Below are 17921 nucleotides of genomic sequence, written 5' to 3' on the forward strand. Positions count from 1 at the left end.
AAAAATCAATCTTTTTTTTAATCTTTGTTTATTATCTCACTTTGCAATGTATTCCCCCCCCCCCCCCCCCCCACACTAATATCTTTTGTTGAAGTACCTCTTTAAAGAGCATCCGAGGTGAAAATAAAATAAACAATTTTATCTATCCTCCTTGTTCTAATAACGGCCTTTTTAATTATCTCACAGTTTTATTTTATATTTAAATCTACTTTTTACGTTTTTTTACTGTTTCATGGCCTCTTCTCAGTGGCACTTCATTGAAGTATGACAGAAAATCTATTAACTATTGACTATTTTTATCTCTTTCCTGCCCTCAGAAGCCATTTTCTGCCAGGAAAGTGTTTGCAATTTCTTATCAGTCAGGGCTACACTTTAGTCCGACTTGGTCCCGACCCAGACAGAAATTGTCACTTGCATATCTGATTTTTAACACTTTCAGGCAGAGAAAGAAAAAAAGGAACACAACATAGTTATCTGTGTGCTTGGCACTGTACATACACATGCCTATCTCCTCATGCCACATGTCACCTCGGATGTCCTTTAAGATCACTTAAAGTGAACCTCCGGACTAAAAATCGACTCAGCAGCACTGAAAAGGCTTGGTGTTTCTTTAACAGTTTCACAGCATGAACTTTGTTTCTCTTATCCAAGCCTCATTTTTAGCTGCACAGAAGAAAACTGCCCGGGCTTTTTTCCCCTGATGCTGTGCAAAGCATGATGGGATTTCTGATGATGTTGCTCTCGTTCTGCTGTTTTGGTGCAAATATTTTTTTTTTTTTTTTTTACATTTTGAATTTGACATTTGAAGCCTAGCGTGTGCAGCTGGGAGGGGTTATCAGGACACAGGACAGTTGGAACTGTGTCTCCTGCTCCCTGTCACCTCCTTTCAACCAAAAAGATGGCTGCCCCCATGACAAAGATGGCAGCCCCCATGAATCACAAACATTTGCCTGTTCTTTTAAAACAGGGTGGGTAAAAAATTATATTACCTATCTATTCTAATTAACATAACTAATGTAACTTAATGACAGTATGTTTGTTTAGGCTGAAGTTCCCCTTTAAGTACATCGGAAAACTTAATCTGGCAAAACTGGCATTGAGTTATTAAACATGAGCTATTAAAGTGTACCTGAGGTGAGAGGTACAGTATATGGAGGCTGCCATATTTCCTTTTAAGCAGTACCTGTTACCTGGCAGCTCTGCTGATCCTCTGCCTCTATTACTTTTAGCCACAGACTCTGAACAAGCATGCAGCAGATCAGGTGTTTCTGACATTGTCAAATCTGAAAAGATTAGCTGCATGCTGGTTTCTGGTGTAATTCAGACACTACTGCAGCCAAAAGGATCAGCAGGGCTGCCAGGTAATTGGTATTGTTAGAGGAAATAAATATAGCAGCCTCCATATCCTTCTCATCTTGGCTTCCCTTTAAGTAGCAAAATTACATCCATTGTTTGGGTCATAGCAGAGGCATAGGCAGGATTGATTATTTTAAATAAGGTGGTTGTGTAAATGCACTAGCATGCACCTACTTTTATTAAAAACATCTAGGTACACACCATACAATTATCTGTAAAAATTGTATGGTGTGTACCTAGCATTATACAGTACAAACTCTATGTTGTTGTCTGAAATGATTGTTTCTGACCATTTTGGACAACAGATTGCTGTATTATTTTGGCTGACACAAGTTCAGAGTGAATAAAAGCTCCTAGTGCTCTTTGACTTGCCTGGTGATAATTGCGACGATCAGTTCCAGTGCAGTGTTCTCCCCAGGCTCTTTTAGGCGGGTGCTCCACCCGGCTACTTTTGCTGGGCACCCGGCTGTCATCAGCTCACCTCCTCCTATGCTGTAGGCAAGGTTGCGCACAGAAGCACTGGCCCTGCATTCTCTCAACTCGCCCCACCCGGCTACCTTTTCGTGCCACCCAGCTACTTTTTCATGCCACCCGGCTGGAAAAAAATTCTGGGGAGAACACTGCAGTGTACATGTAGCCTCTGACTAGCAAGGCTTTGTATAAGAATACTTCATTTACCCCTGTATCTTTAATATGAAGCTGTAATTTAAATGCAGTGCTAAGTGGTGTTGGCATTTTGAAGCTAACAAAGCCTTTAAAATGTGTATTGAAGATATTTTGTTTGGTATGTTGCCGTCACTTTTTGCATCTTTTTAGTGTCAGAGAATTCTAGCAAAATGCAATCCTCCATTGACCAAGGAAGGTAAAATAATCTAAGGCCAGAAACTCACAAGGAGCGATTTTCTGAACTCTTGCTAATTTAATGCTATGGGTGTGAATCCACTTGAGCGATGTTATTTTATAAAAATCCTCCATAGCATTTCATTAGCAAGAGTTCAAATAGCTAGTGATTAGAAATTGCTCCTAGTGAGTTTCTGGACTAAAGGTGCATACACACATCAGACTATAGTCTTTGGAAAATGAAAGATCACAGACCAATCTTACCACCCTTCATGTAGTATGAGAGCCATACCTTCACAGTCTTTTCTATGGAGCTGAACTCCACATCAGAAAAAAATCTTTGCAAGATGCTGCACACACAGATGCTGTACAGACACAAAAGATCAGTATCTGCAAAAGATCTGTTCCTGCCAAAAATCCATTCCTGCAAATTGCAATGATAGTCTATGAGATCTGCAGATCATCATACACACATGATTTAACTGACATTCATCTGCAGATCAAGCAATCATCCGCAGATCTGAAAATCCATCCTGGTGGATCTGATCTGCAGATGAATGTCAGTTAAATCATGTGTGTATGATGATCTGCAGATCTCATAGACTATCATTGCAATTTGCAGGAATGGATTTTTGGCAGGAACAGATCTTTTGCAGATACTGATCTTTTGTGTCTGTACAGATCCGTGTGTGCAGCATCTTGCAAAGATTTTTTTCTGATGTGGAGTTCAGCTCCATAGAAAAGACTGTGAAGGTATGGCTCTCATACTACATGAAGGGTGGTAAGATTTGTCTGTGATCTTTCATTTTCAAAAGACTATGGTCTGATGTGTGTATGGGGCCTTAGAAGTGAAAGCCAATAGCTGCTGATTGGTTGGTCACTTGTGGCTGTGATTTGCCAGATTTCTTCAACTTCCTGGGTCAGCAGATATTTGCTTGTCAGGAAAAGTTTCTATTCCACACTAGATAATAGAGAGACTGATCCAGGTGTTTATTCATCATTAAGAAATTGCATCGATACATTGCACACAAGATGACAGAATTCACATACCTGTTTCCTTTTTAGGGCATGGCTATTTCTGTTTTAGGACCAACCTTTCCGGACCTGGCTGAAAATGTGGGAAGCACTGTGGGAAACATTTCCTACATTTTTGTGGGACGCTCCATGGGATATCTTGGAGGCTCTGTTTTGGGAGGTATCCTTTTCGACCACATGAATCAAAACTTACTATTAGGTGTGTATTAATTTCATTAACATTTAAATTGTTGCTTCTCACAGTGCTTAAAGTGGACCCAAATTAAAAATAAAAGAAATCAAATCTATTTTCTAAATTATAATAAATAGCTGCATTCTTTCAGCTGCATGATGCCAAATATAAAATATTTTACATTTATTGGAGAAACCCCTCCCTTCCTTTCATATTGCCAGGACAGAATCCGGCAAACTGGTGGAGTAGGTGGTGTCCAGCAAAGTAGGAATTGCTAATGGCTGCCACCTGTATAACCCTAGTTATGCAAAGAGAAGGGTGAAAAGTATGCACTGAAATGCTCATATGCTTGAAGGAGTGTTTATTTATCTTTGTATGTGTCAGAGTGGTGCAACTAAATATTTTGAATTAAAAAAGTTTGTTTTGGGTCCGCTTTAAGTCCTGTTCTTCTCAGTGTGTAAGAAAAGGTGTTTGAGTTTGATGGTGTTCTGTGACATTGAACACCACATTCAGGAGGTGAGAAACGGTCTAATTACTTTTAGGTTCTTTAGAATGCCTTTTAACCTCCCTGGCGGTGCATTTCTGTTTGGAATTGAGTCAAAAGCGGTACATTTTGTTCAAGAATCTTACGCCTCCAATTTTTTAAGTCCTAACTCGCCACAATATATCAGAATAAAAGCCTGGTAGACATTCTGCATTTAAATAAGACTGGTCACAAAATTGTTGAATTAATTACATTTATGAACTAACTTAAATTGTGAAACTGTGACAATAGGGCAGGCAGAGAGTAGTCAAAATCCAGGCAGACGTCTGTGCTGGCGGCAGGCAGAGTGTGTGTGTGTGTGTGTGTGTATGTGTGTATATGTGTGTGTGTGTGTATGTATGTGTGTATATGTATATATATATATATATATATATATATATATATATATATATATATATATATATATATATATATATATATATATATATATATATATATATATATATATATATATATATATATATATATATATATATTATATGTGTGTGTGTGTGTATATATTACACACCTACTCTCTGCCTGCCGCCAGCACAGACGTCTGTCTGGATTTTGCCTACTCTCTGCCTGCCAGCTGCACAGACCTCTGCCCACACACACACACACACACACACACACACACACACACACACACACACACACACACACACACACACGCTTGCAAAAGTATTCGGCCCCCTTGACGGTTTCCACATTTTTTCACATTACTGCCACAAAAACATGAATCAATTTTATTGGAATTTCACATGAAAGACCAATACAAAGTGCTATACATGTGAGAAGTGGAATGAAAATCATACATGATTCCAAACATTTTTTACAAATAACTGCAAAGTGGGGTGTGCGTAATTATTCAGCCCCTTTTGGTCTGAGTGCAGTCAGTTGCCCATAGACATTGCCTGATGAGTGCTAATGACTAAATAGAGTGCACCTGTGTGTAATCTAATGTCAGTACAAATACAGCTGCTCTGTGACAGCCTCAGAGGTTTTCTAAGAGAATATTGGGAGCAACAACACCCTGAAGTCCAAAGAACACACCAGACAGGTCAGGGATAAGGTTATTGAGAAATGTAAAGCAGGCTTAGGCTACAAAAAGATTTCCAAACATCCCACGGAGCACTGTTCAAGCGATCATTCAGAAATGGAAGGAGTATGGCACAACTGTAAACCTACCAAGACAAGGCCATCCACCTAAACTCACAGGCCAAACAAGGAGAGCGCTGATCAGAAATGCAGTCAAGAGGCCCATGGTGACTCTGGATGAGCTGCAGAGATCTACAGCTCAGGTGGGGGAATCTGTCCATAGGACAACTATTAGTCGTGCACTGCACACAGTTGGCCTTTATGGAAGAGTGGCAAGAAGAAAGCCATTGTTAGCAGAAAAACATAAGAAGTCCGTTTGCAGGTTGCCACAAGCCATGTGGGGGACACAGCAAACATGTGGAAGAAGGCTCTCTGGTCAGATGAGACCAAAATGGAACTTTTTGGCCAAAATCCAAAACTCTGTGTGGCGAAAAACTAACACTGCATATCACTATGAACACACCATCCCCACTGTCAAATATGGTGGTGGCAGCATCATGCTCTGGGGGTGCTTCTCTTCGGCAGGGACAGGGAAGCTGGTCAGAGTTGATGGGAAGATGGATGGAGCCAAATAGGGCAATCTTGGAAGAAAACCTCTTGGAGTCTGAAAAAGACTTGAGACTGGGGTGGATGTTCACCTTCCAGCAGGACAACGACCCTAAACCTAAAGCCAGGGCAACAAAGAAAGATTTAAAACAAAACATATCCATGTGTTAGAATGGCCAAGCCAAAGTCCAGATCTAAATCCAATCGAGAATCTGTGGCAAGATCTGAAAACTGCTGTTCACAAACGCTGTCCATCTAATCTGACTGAGCTGGAGCTGTTTTGCAAAGAATGGGCAAGGATTTCAGTCTCTAGATGTGCAAAGCTGGAGACATACCCTAAAAGACTGGCAGCTGTAATTGCAGCAAAACGTGGTTTTACAAAGTATTTACTCAGGGGGCTGAATAATTACGCACATACTCATATTTGTAAAAAATGTTTGGAATCATGTATGATTTTCGTTCCACTTCTCATGTGTACACCACTTTGTATTGGTCTTTCACGTGGAATTCCAATAAAATTGATTCATGTTTATGGCAGTAATGTGACCAAATGTGGGAAACTTCAAGGGGGCCGAATACTTTTGCAAGCCACTGTACACACACACACACACACACACACACACACACACACACACACACACACACACACACACACACACACACACACACACACACACACACACACACACACACACGTTACTTTAATTTTTTTCCCCACCCCCGTCCTGAATGGCCCAGGATTTTCAAGTCACTAGCACCAAAAAGCTCTTGCAATGTGAATTAGCCTGTATAGCTGTGCACAGTCCCAAACCATACAACTAAAACTCAAATGCTTGTGTTAGCACTATGTTCTCCCTTTTTTATTTGATGAACGTTTAAACGTGCTATAATAGGAGATTAGTAGCTACATGCATACAATTAAGGAGGAGGATTTGCCTGTCAGGATGTCTGCGCTATGCAAATACCAAATAATAATCATTCTCTAGGCCTGGGACTAAACCCATGTGCTCACAGGTTGTAGGGGAGAGTACAGCTCTTGGACATTACATACCTACTCCATTTATAGCCAGCATTAAAATATACTGTATAGTACTGTCCACTCACACAACGCATTACAGAATACAGTCATGCCACTTATATAAAACTTGTATAACACTGACCACTATAAAAGAAGCTGAGAGTTATCAAAATGGAGACTGGACCCTACTCTTCCTATGCCACAAGCTAAGGCTCCTTTCACACTGGCAGTAATCTTGTTCCACAGTGCAGTGCAACAGATTCAAGCGGATCCTATGTTGTGGAATAGGATCCGTTCACATCAATCCGTTTATAACGGTGCATTCTGACAAGAGTAACAGGATGGGTCCCACATGTTTTTTTCAGATCGACCGGACGCAATGGATGGCGCTGGAAGCTGATGAACTCAATGCTAGCCTATGACAACAGACTGTGTCCTTTCTCACTAGGCTGCTCGTCACATGTGTTTAGCAGCCACCTACCTATCCATTCAGGTCCCTGCACGGAGCAAATGCTGATATACTGATCCCTGAGCCAGAGGTGATGCATCTTAGGCTCCCATTGGTTGCAATAGGCAAATGGGAATAGTCCCTCCCCAGGGAGGATTCTCATTAGTTCACTGAGTAGTGGACCACTGAATATTCACCATTGGGGAGGGAGGATTCCCATTGGTCTATTGCAAACCAATGTGAGCCTGTGATGCTTCTGTTGAGACTGTGGGATTGATATGCTAGTGTTTCCATTGTGCAGGGACCCCAATTGGTGGCAGCAGCGTTTTTCATCCAGTATAGTGTGAATCCAGCTTAACACATCATGCTGTAAAACATGAGTTTAAGTGGCCACACATTACAATTTGTGTTACCCCAATTCGATTAAAACGATCAGTTGTACTGAAAAATTGGAAGGTTTTTTTGTTGTTTTTGTTTGAGAAATCCGTTTTACTTGTGTTACTTGTTTAACCACTTCCACACCATGTTATTTTATGCTGATCTGTGCAGCGTGGGCTCTCCAGCCCACAGCACAGATCAGCTAGCAGCCAGGGCGATCAGACTTCCCCCCTTTTTTCCCCACTAGGGGGATGTCCTGCTGGGGGGGTCTGATCGCCGCCGGCTGCTTGCGCTTGCGGGGGGGGGGGCTCATCAAAGCCCCCCTCCGCAGCGCTTCCTGGCCTCCTTCCCCTTCCCTCCCTCTCCCTCCCCCTGTGAGCGGCGCAGGACGGATTTCCGTCCTGCGCCTGATGGGATAGGCTTTAGCCTATCAGATGCCGGTGATCCCCGGCCAATCAGAGGCCGGGGATCGCCGATCTCCTCTACGGCGCTGCTGCGCAGCAGCGCCGTATACATGTAAACACCGGGGAAGATCTTCCCCGTGTGTTTACATTTACCTTGCGAGCCGCCGATCGGCTCGCAGGGTGTTCACGGAGACACCCTCCGGGAACTGACATGGAACGGCCGCTCATACGAGCGGCCGTTTCCATGGTATACACTTCTGGATTCAGGGGCGTGTATATACGCTCCGAGAATCCGGAAGTGGTTAATGAGATTAGACATGTTTGAAAATTCAGACCAACTTTACCAAGAATTCTATGGTGTGTGTGGTGAATTGTCAAATTGTACTTGTCTGGCAATGTTTTTTGCACCACTATGCTCCTACAGTTTGGCTCTACCTGATATCCTTACCTTTCTGCTAATGTACAGACCAAAAGTTTGGACACACCTTCTAATTCAAAGAGTTTTCTTTATTTTCATGACTATGAACATTGTAGATTCACACTGAAGGCATCCAAACTATGAATTAACACATGTGGAAGTATAGTACATAACCAAAAAGTGTGAAAAAACTGAAAATATGTCATATTCTAGGTTCTTCAAAGTAGCCACCTTTTGCTTTGATTACTGCTTTGCACACTCTTGCCATTCTCTTGATGAGCTTCAAGAGGTAGTCACCTGAAATGGTTTTCACTTCACAGGTGTGCCCTGTCAGGTTTAATAAGTGGGATTTCTTGCCTTATAAATGGGGTTGGGACCATCAGTTGCGTTGTGGAGAAGTCAGCTGGATACACAGCTGATAGTCCTACTGAATAGACTGTTAGCTGTTTTTTTCTTGCCATAATACAAATTCTAAGTAAAGAAAAACGAGTGGCCATCATTACTTTAAGAAATGAAGATCCGTCTGTCCCAAAAATTGGGAAAACTTTGAAAGTGTCCCCAAGTGCAGTCTCGAAAACCATCAAAGGCTACAAAGAAACTGGCTCACATGTGGATCGCCCCAGGAAAGGATCTGCTGCGGAGGATACGTTTATCCGAGTCACCAGCCTCAGAAATCGCAGGTTAACAGCAGCCCAGATTAGAGACCATGTCAATGCCACACAGAGTTCTAGCAGCAGAAACCTCTCTAGAACAACTGTTAAGTGGAGACTCTGTGAATCAGGCCTTCATGGTAGAATATCTGCTAGGAAACCACTGCTAAGGACAAGCAACAAGCAGAAGAGACTTGTTTGGGCTAAAGAACACAAGGAATGGAAATTAGACGAGTGGAAATCTGTGCTTTGGTCTGATGAGTCCAAATTTGAGATTTTTGCTTCCAACCACAGTGTCTTTGTGTGAAGCAGAAAAGGTGAACGGATGGTCTCTACATGCCTGGTTCCCACCATGAAGCTTGGAGGAGGAGGTGTGATGTGGGGGTGCTTTGCTGGTGACACTGTTGGGGATTTATTCAAAATTGAAGGCATACTGAACCAGCATGGCTACCACAGCATCTTGCAGCAGCATGCTATTCCATCCGGTTTGCGTTTACTTGCACCATCTATTTTTCAACAGGACAATGACCCCAAACACCTCCAGGCTATGTAAGTGCTATTTGACCAGGAAAGAGAGTGATGGGGTGCTGCGCCAGATGACCTGGCCTCCACAGTCACCAGACCTGAATCCAATCGAGATGGTTTGGGGTGAGCTGGGCCGCAGAGTGAAGGCAAAAGAGCCAACAAGTGCTAAGCATCTCTGGGAACTCCTTCAAGACTGTTGGAAGACAATTTCAGGTGACTACCTCTTGAAGTTGATCAAGAGAATGGCAAGAGTGGGCAAAGCAGTAATCAAAGCAAAAGGTGGCTACTTTGAAGAACCTAGAATGTGACATATTTTCAGTTTTTTCACACTTTTTGGTTATGTACTATACTTCCACATGTGTTAATTCATAGTTTGGATGCCTTCAGTGTGAATCTACAATGTTCATAGTCATAAAAATAGAGACAACTCTTTGAATTAAAATGTGTGTCCAAGTATCTCCCTCTTTGCCCCCGAGCTATTAGGAGAACTAACTGCTGAGGAAGCCCTCTTTGGCTGCGCGGGCAGAGGGGATAGTGTCGGGTGTTCGCTGATTAAAGAATTGGGTACTACTGTAGCAAAATATATGATCGCAAATGATTGGAAGAGCCCCAACCCACCTGATCTTAAAGAGTGGATTGTTAGAATGAATGCGTTGTTTGAGAATGAGGAACATGGAAGCTGAAATACAGCACACAGAATCTGGAGAGACATGACAAACAATTTTAACTGAATGTCCCTCTGGACAGGGGTGGGGGTGAATGGGGGGTGGACCATCTTTTTCACAACGGGGTCAAGTGAATGACTGTATGGGTAGTTGGTAATATGGTAGAGGGTGATTGATTGAAAGGACAAGAGGCGGGGATGGGTCAGGAGCAGATTGACCAATATATAGTTGTAATTGCACTTAAAAGATACCTGAGTCAACCCACCTGGAGTGTAAGACAGGTTTGTAGTAATGGATAAAGAGGAGGTTCCTCATTGTTTTTTGTATGTGGATCCCGGGTTGTGTGGAGGTAGCAAGATACTGCGCCAACTCATAGGTGGGGGGTGGGTTCTAGGAGGCCCCTGTTTCACCACTTCATTGATTTGTTTCTGTGTAAAATGATTTTTTTTTTCTGGCGCTTGTTTTTGTTTTTTTCTCAAACCATTATGACCACACAATTCAACTCAGGAGTACAACAGGGGAGGGACACTGCTGTTACGCCACTAGTTGAGTACTCACTAACCTGGGATTGTGTACCGAGTTTGAAAAAGGAAAAAAAAAAGAGGTGTCCAAACTTTTGGTCTGTACTGCACAAACTCCTTATTTTTGGAATTTTAAGTTTGAGTTGAAGAGCTCCATGTCAGATGCCGGTATGGTGAATCCGTGTTAGTCCATTATCCGCAGTCCTGGGCTGATATGGATTGTATTTTTTAACCACCCTTAGCAGCAACATCTTTCTTCCATGTACAGCCCCAGTTTGGGCATCGGCTCTTGTAGGCTGCAACATACAGTATATAGTCTTTGCAGAGATGTGTTCCTGTTAGGGTGGGAGTGCATAGGTTACAGGAGGTAAGGAGCACTGGATATAGGGGTGAGAGCAGCACAGTCTACAATTAGAGAGAGACTAGCTGTTCAGAAGCATTGGCTACATGGGGAGTGGAACCCTGGGCTTGAAAAACCTATAAAGATTACTGGGTGGGTACAGGAGTACTGAGTCATCAATCTTTCTATGGTTTGAAATGTATTATTGGTGAGGCCCAGGAGTCTTCATGGTATAGCCACTTATTTGAGAATGTTCTATAGTGTAGCTTAGACTGTGTCTTGATGTTGGAAATCAACACATCTGATCATTTTTTTTTTACATTTCCACATACTGTATTCCTTTTAGTGTGTGCTTGTAAATACGATTTATCAATTTTGTTATGTATAAATTATGATGTCAGCTTTTGTGTTAAATCAAGTCTGATAGAGAAAACTGAATTACTTCTAAACTAGTCAGTTCTATTCAGTTAGCTAGTAAGGCTCAACACACACCATACAATCTAGGTTGTTCAATCTTACCACTTTCATGTAGTATAAGAGCTTATACAATCAATTATCCAAGGTATTTTCAATCTGTTGGCCCTTATACTACATAGATTTGGTAAATCTGTACAACCAAGATTGTATGGTGTGTGTTGAGCAAGAGTTAACATTTAGCTCTGTATATTCCAGCTTCTCCTAATGGCTAGCTTGTTGCAATGCTTTGCTGACATGGACAGGACACAGGAAGCCTTAGGCCTCTTGCACACTGCAAACGATTCAGATTCCGCTTTTTAATCAGTTTTTACTTCCGATTCCGATTTGCAGTTTGCTCCCTGCACACTGCAAATCGGAATCTGAATCGAATGTAAAAACTGATTAAAAAGCGGAATCTGAATCGGAATCCCTTGCAGTGTGCAAGAGGCCTAGGCTAAACCTCACAGTATTGTTTCACTTCCCATCTAAAGCAGCTCAAAGTTTACATGCTAACCTTTTGAAGCTACATTGTACATACTCTATACTAATGCTATTCAAAGACCTTTCCAGGACAAACCAGCACCCTTTTCTGCTTTAATCATACCTTTTTTTTGTAGCAGCAAATCCTCAATTATGATTTCGTGTGCTTTTTATTTTACATTAACAGGACTAGCAATGCTGGCAACTTCTTCAGGACTTCTTCTTTTGCCATGGTGTAAAAAGGCCATCTTTATGACTGGAGTCATGTCTGTTGTGGGCATATCAATGGGATTCCTAGACACAGGTGATGATATGGTTAATTTCCCTTATATAGATAGCAAATGGTGCTTGCTGCACAGTGTACATTGCAGAGTGAATATTCTTTATAAAAATGAGGTTTAATACAGAATAAAAAGTGTAGGTGCACCAGGGCTAAACAGATAGGAAAAGAGAAAAAGGAGCAAAGAGGAGGACGTAGGAAAGAGAGGTAGAGTGGCATTGGAAGATGGAGTAGGGATACTGAAGTGGTAAACTAGGTAAAGGGGACAGTCAGTGGGGTGACTTGAGAGCAGGGTGGATGGAGATTAGAAAATAGAAAGGATTGGTTGGAAAGACCACCTTTTCTGGAAGTGTCCTTTTTTTGCAGTTACTCAGCCATCTTGCTCCTGGGCATCCTTTGTATCACTCAGGTCAGCCTCCTGAAGATTGTACCACAAGCATTCTGTGTTGCAATGGAGAAATGTGTCTTCTACTGACTGCTTAGGACAACCGTAATGAGTCATTTGGATCCTTTGGACTGCTCACTGTTGTATGCTCCTACTGTGGGAGGTGTTGCACTCACCTCCTGCCCTTTCTATAAATTATAATATACAAGCTTGGCTGACACAGATATCTGATGTCTGATTATATTCAGATTGTAACAAAAAATGGTAGCAGAGGTGCAAAAAGGAGCAGCTAAATTGCCCTAGATGTGGTCTTTAGTAAGCTAGGAATGCATAGTCAGTACTGATATATGCAGGCAGTTGTTCGGGTAGCACCACAGTGTTGGACTTGATAAAAAATTTTTCCTCCTGGATCTCTGGTTTGGTTTAATAGTGGGAGAATTGGGATGCAGTCCAAAGACCTCGTGCTTAAGTATTTGACATTGCATTATAAATGTTTATTTAGGCTTGGTTCACACTGCAAGAGCTTCTTTTATCTGAGAGTTTGGGATTTTAAAAACTCTTACTAATGTAATGCTATGTGTGTGATTTTCATTTGAGCAATGTGATTTTATAAACATCACCCATAGCATTGCGTTAGCAAGAGCTTTTCAAATCGCTAGCACTAAAAAGCTCTAGCGATGTGAACCAGGCCTAATTCTGTTTTGAGGCAGCAAGATGGTGTTTTGCACAGCTGTCAGTTGTCTGATATATAGCGGCCTTATTGGTACACCGGTATTTAGGTAAAACATTTGTTAACAAGTATAAAATAACTGCCATAGCCAGATATTTTGAGTAATATTTATTTCAGCCATGTTTGTTTCTAATTTGACATATTTGTTTACTTCTTGCTTGACAGGTGGGAACATTGTCATTATGAACACCTGGGGAGAGGAGTCTGGCCCACATGTCCAAGCTCTGCACTTTAGTTTTGCACTGGGGGCTCTTCTAGCTCCAATTTTGGCAAAAGTAATCCCAGAAATTCTTCCCCTGGAGAAAATCCATTTCTTACAACCCTACATATTGGTCAATGACAAAAATGTATCGCAAGGACAGCTGGACATGCCTCTTGGAATCAAGAAGTCTATGTTATCCTATGTTGTTATTGCAACATACATTTTCCTGGTCTCTATATTTTTATTTATCTTGTACTGTAAAGTTCAATCCAAACAATCATCTGCAAAAGATTCAGAAGAGAAAGGAAGGATAGCCAGATACCACAATGCTCTTATCTTCCTTCTTTTCTTGTTTTTCTTCAGCTACGTAGGAGCAGAAGTTGCCTATGGCTCATACATATTTACTTACGCCATCACCACGGCACAGATGGACCATGATAAGGCAGCAGGACTGAACTCTATATTTTGGGGAGTGTTTGCTGCAGTTCGAGGCTTGGCCATTTGCTTTGCAACGTGTTTGTATCCTGGCACAATGTTGCTTCTAAGTGTGATTGGCTGCGCTGCTTCATCTTTATTTTTACTACTTTTTTATACCAATCCCATAGTGCTTTGGGTTGGAAGCGCATTGTATGGCGCCTCAATGGCTACTACGTTTCCCAGTGGATTTTCCTGGGCACAACAGTACACAACTATAGGAGGGAAGTCTGCTTCTTTGTTTGTGGTTGGAGCAGCGCTTGGGGAAATGGCAATTCCTGCTTCAGTGGGTTACCTCCAGGGATTGTGGCCTGATCTTCCAGTACTGATGTATACCATCCTGATATCTTCTGTACTGACTGCTATCTTGTTTCCAGTCATGTTCAAGCTGGCTACATCTTCACGGGAAAAGGACAGATGGAGTGGAGTTGAAAGTGAAGACCGAAGGGCTTTGCTCTCAGGCTCTGGTGTGGAGGAGGAAGAGGAGGAGGAAGCTCAGAACTGGAATGACGCAGACTTTGAAGCCATTGAAATGCATGATCGATGTAAGGACTCTAACACTGTGATAGCAGAAGACACATCAGAGGTGACCTCCACTTCAAACTGTAACAGTGAGGCAATCTCCAAGAACGGCACGCTAGGTGACCAGCTGGACAATAGATCTCCTTTAAAAAAACTTTTGAATGGGGACAGAGAGAAAAATGATTAAAATATGCTTCAAATTGCTTATCTAATTAGTGCTGGATTGGCTTGCTGCAAAACTGTTGCCTGAACGGAGCTGCTAATTTATATCACAGGATATGGTGATAGAGGGACTCCAGACAAAAGAGAATCCTGGTGCTGCCTCCACTGTATATGTTTCCCTGTATGAATGGTCCTCCGTTCATCATATTCCCCTATTCAATACAGATTGTATTCCCTGAAAAGGGGAGTTTCTGCAGTTTAAAAGGAACCAGAGGTGCAGGACCTAAGATGGCTGCCATATTTACTTCCTTATAAACCATACAAGTTGCCTGGCTGTCCTGCTGATCCTTCTGGTCAGTAGGGGCTAAATCACACACCTGAAACAAGCATGTACATAATCTTGTCAGATTTGTCATAGACATCTGATCTGCCGCATGCTTGTTCAGGGTCTATTGCGTAAATATTGGAGACAGTGGATCAGCAGGACTGCCAGGCAATGTGCATTACTTAAAAGGAAATAAACATGTAAACCTCCATATCCCACTCCCCTCTGGTTCCCTTTAACACCGCACCAGACACATTTCAACAGCCTGCCCTATAAGAGTTGCAGCTGGTTCTGGAGGCTTTCCCATTGTGGTTGTCTGAAGCATATCTTTGTTGTCTATTTTAGTGTGTCTAAACTCTCCCTATGTTGCTGAGGTCACTGAGCCCCCTCCCCAATTACATTGGAACTGTTGATTAAAATGTAAATAGTATTTGCTACTTCCTCTCCTCTGTTCATTTTTTTTCACTGCAGCTGATTGATGTAGGCAGTCCTGCTAGCTGCATGATCTGGGGTTGTAAATAGTGTGACAAGGATGTGTGAATAGGGTTAACCTTTTGTCTGGAGTCCATCTATACCAGTGATGGCTAACCTTGGCACTCCAGCTGTGACAAAACTACAAATCCCATCATGCCTCTGCCTCCCGAGTTATGCTTAGAGCTGTCAGAGTATTGCAATGCCTCATGGGAGTTGTAGTTCCAGTTGTAGTTCCACCACAGCTGAAGTGCCAAGGTTAGCCATCACTGTCTATACTGATAGTATTCAGGCACCACATAAACTGGGCAAAAAAACAAATGTAGTGTATAGCTACCTATACAGAGTCCTGAAAACTGGATCCAATGATCTGTTGGTACTCAGTTCAGTCTACAAGGGCAGGGAATGGAGGGTTTCTCCATAGTTTTTGTACGCACACCAGGGAAAGGCCTCAGTGAAACTGGAATAATGTACACCTCTGCGGACACCCTTAATGGTTTTTTTTTATAGTTGCACTGCATTTAATTTGAGGTCATGTATGTACAATTGAATGTTTGAAGTAAGAACATGGTTTTCATTGGATGCTGCAGAATTCTCCATATGAGAACATGAAATTATTAAACTGGGTTAGAACTGTAGTATTCTGAACATATGGGAATTGCCTCTGACTAGATTCTGAAGATAGAGGTGCTTAGCAGTGTCTTTTCTGTTCTGTCAACCTAGAAATGTAATGCGCTCATTTATGTCACTAGTTTTTAGTATACACTAATAACCTGAAACCTTTCTCTGCAAAATTCAAATTCTACTATGATAAAGTGCCTCCCATATGTCCAGTGTTAAGTGATTTCATCCTAGTGGTCATTTAACACACTTGTTCATATTCATTTTACACACATTTTAACCACTTGAGGACCCACCCTTTACCCCCCCTTAAGGACCAGCGCTGGTTTGATTGATCTGTGCTGGGTGGGCTCTGCAGCCCCCAGCACAGATCAGGGTGCAGGCAGGGAGATCAGATTGCCCCCCTTTTTTCCCCCCTATGGGGATGATGTGCTGGGGGGGTCTGATCTCTCCTGCCTGCTGTGGGTGGCGGGGGGGGCACCTCAAAGCCCCCCTCCGCGGCGACATTCCCTCCCCCTCCCTCTCCTACCTGTCCCCCCAGTGATCCGGGCTGCACAGGACGCTATCCATCCTGTGCAGCCAGTGACAGGACGTCCCCTGTCACATGGCGGCGATCCCCGGCCGCTGATTGGCCGGGGATCGCCGATCTGCCTTACGGCGCTGCTGCGCAGCAGCGCCGTACAAATGTAAACAAAGCGGATTATTTCCGCTTGTGTTTACATCTAGCCTGCGAGCCGCCATCGGCGGCCCGCAGGCTATTCACGGAGCCCCCCGCCGTGATTTGACAGGAAGCAGCCGCTCGTACGAGCGGCTGCTTCCTGATTAATTAGGCTGCAGCTGGCGACGCAGTACTGCGTCGCTGGTCCTGCAGCTGCCACTTTGCCGACGCACGTTATGAGTGTGCGGTCGGCAAGTGGTTAAGGTACAGCCATGTCCACGTCAATATGGACATTACCAGCTGCTGCTCTGTGCTTATGCTGATAGTAAACTCGCTACATTGATTTTTCAGTTTCTGCTATGCTCAAGACTTTGGAGGGAACGGTTAACCTCTACTTGGCCCATATTGTCCTTCTTTTCCCCAAGCAGATGTTATCCCTAGAGAAGGCTAGTGCGATGCAAATTCTTCAGACTTGCATGATCATCATTTAAAGGATACTCGAGGTGACGTGACATGAAGACACATGGGTATGTACAGTGCTTAGCACACAAATAACTATGCCGTGTTCCTTTTTTTCTTTCTCTGCCTGAAAGAGTTAAATATCAGGTATGCAAGTGGCTGACTCAGTCCAGACTCAGACAGGAAGTGACTACAGTGTGACCCTCACTGATAAGAAATTCAAACTATAAAACACTAGCAGAAAATGGCTTCTGAGAGCAGGAGAGAGGTAAAAAGGTTTGATAGTTCATAGATTTTAGCTCTGGCATACTTCAATGAATGTGTCATTGAGCAAAAACAACAAAACATTTAAAACTTAAAAATTAGATTTAAACATAAATGTCATTTTTGGAGTACAAGGAATGCAAGTTCACTGCCTTTTATTGATGAGTCTCCTTGTAGGTCATTTTAAGAGGAGAACTCCAGGATGTGTTAATCAAAAATGTCACTTTTAATCAGTTTCTGTCATTTTTTATATTTGAATATCATTTTCTTTCCTTATGTTTTGAAATGCTGCCGAAAATATTACAGCTATTGAAAGCACCAGTATAATGGGATTTATTTAAATAGACCTCAAGGTTTATTTATATTCCTGCTGTTTTAATGATAGTCGGGTAGAGAGCTAGAGTATGTTCACACTGCATCTGTTGCGGTGCAATATAATCGCCTTGCAACATAATTGACTTATATTGTAATGGCTCATTTGGGTGTTAGTGA

At 42.4% G+C, this 17921-nt stretch overlaps 1 protein-coding gene across 1 annotated transcript in view; it reads left to right on the plus strand.

Moving 5' to 3' along the window:
• Nucleotides 1-16652, plus strand: part of MFSD4B (major facilitator superfamily domain containing 4B) — a 35519-nt gene extending 18867 nt beyond the window's left edge. Inside the window, exons 2-4 of the mRNA XM_068231307.1 lie at nt 3262-3430; nt 12064-12180; nt 13437-16652. Coding sequence (XP_068087408.1) covers nt 3262-3430; nt 12064-12180; nt 13437-14656 — 1506 coding nt within the window. The 3' untranslated portion in view covers nt 14657-16652. The remainder of the gene's footprint in view (nt 1-3261; nt 3431-12063; nt 12181-13436) is intronic.
• Nucleotides 16653-17921: the final 1269 nt, after the last annotated feature.

The sequence above is a fragment of the Hyperolius riggenbachi genome, chromosome 4, assembly GCF_040937935.1.
Source record: "Hyperolius riggenbachi isolate aHypRig1 chromosome 4, aHypRig1.pri, whole genome shotgun sequence".
NCBI lineage: Eukaryota > Metazoa > Chordata > Amphibia > Anura > Hyperoliidae > Hyperolius > Hyperolius riggenbachi.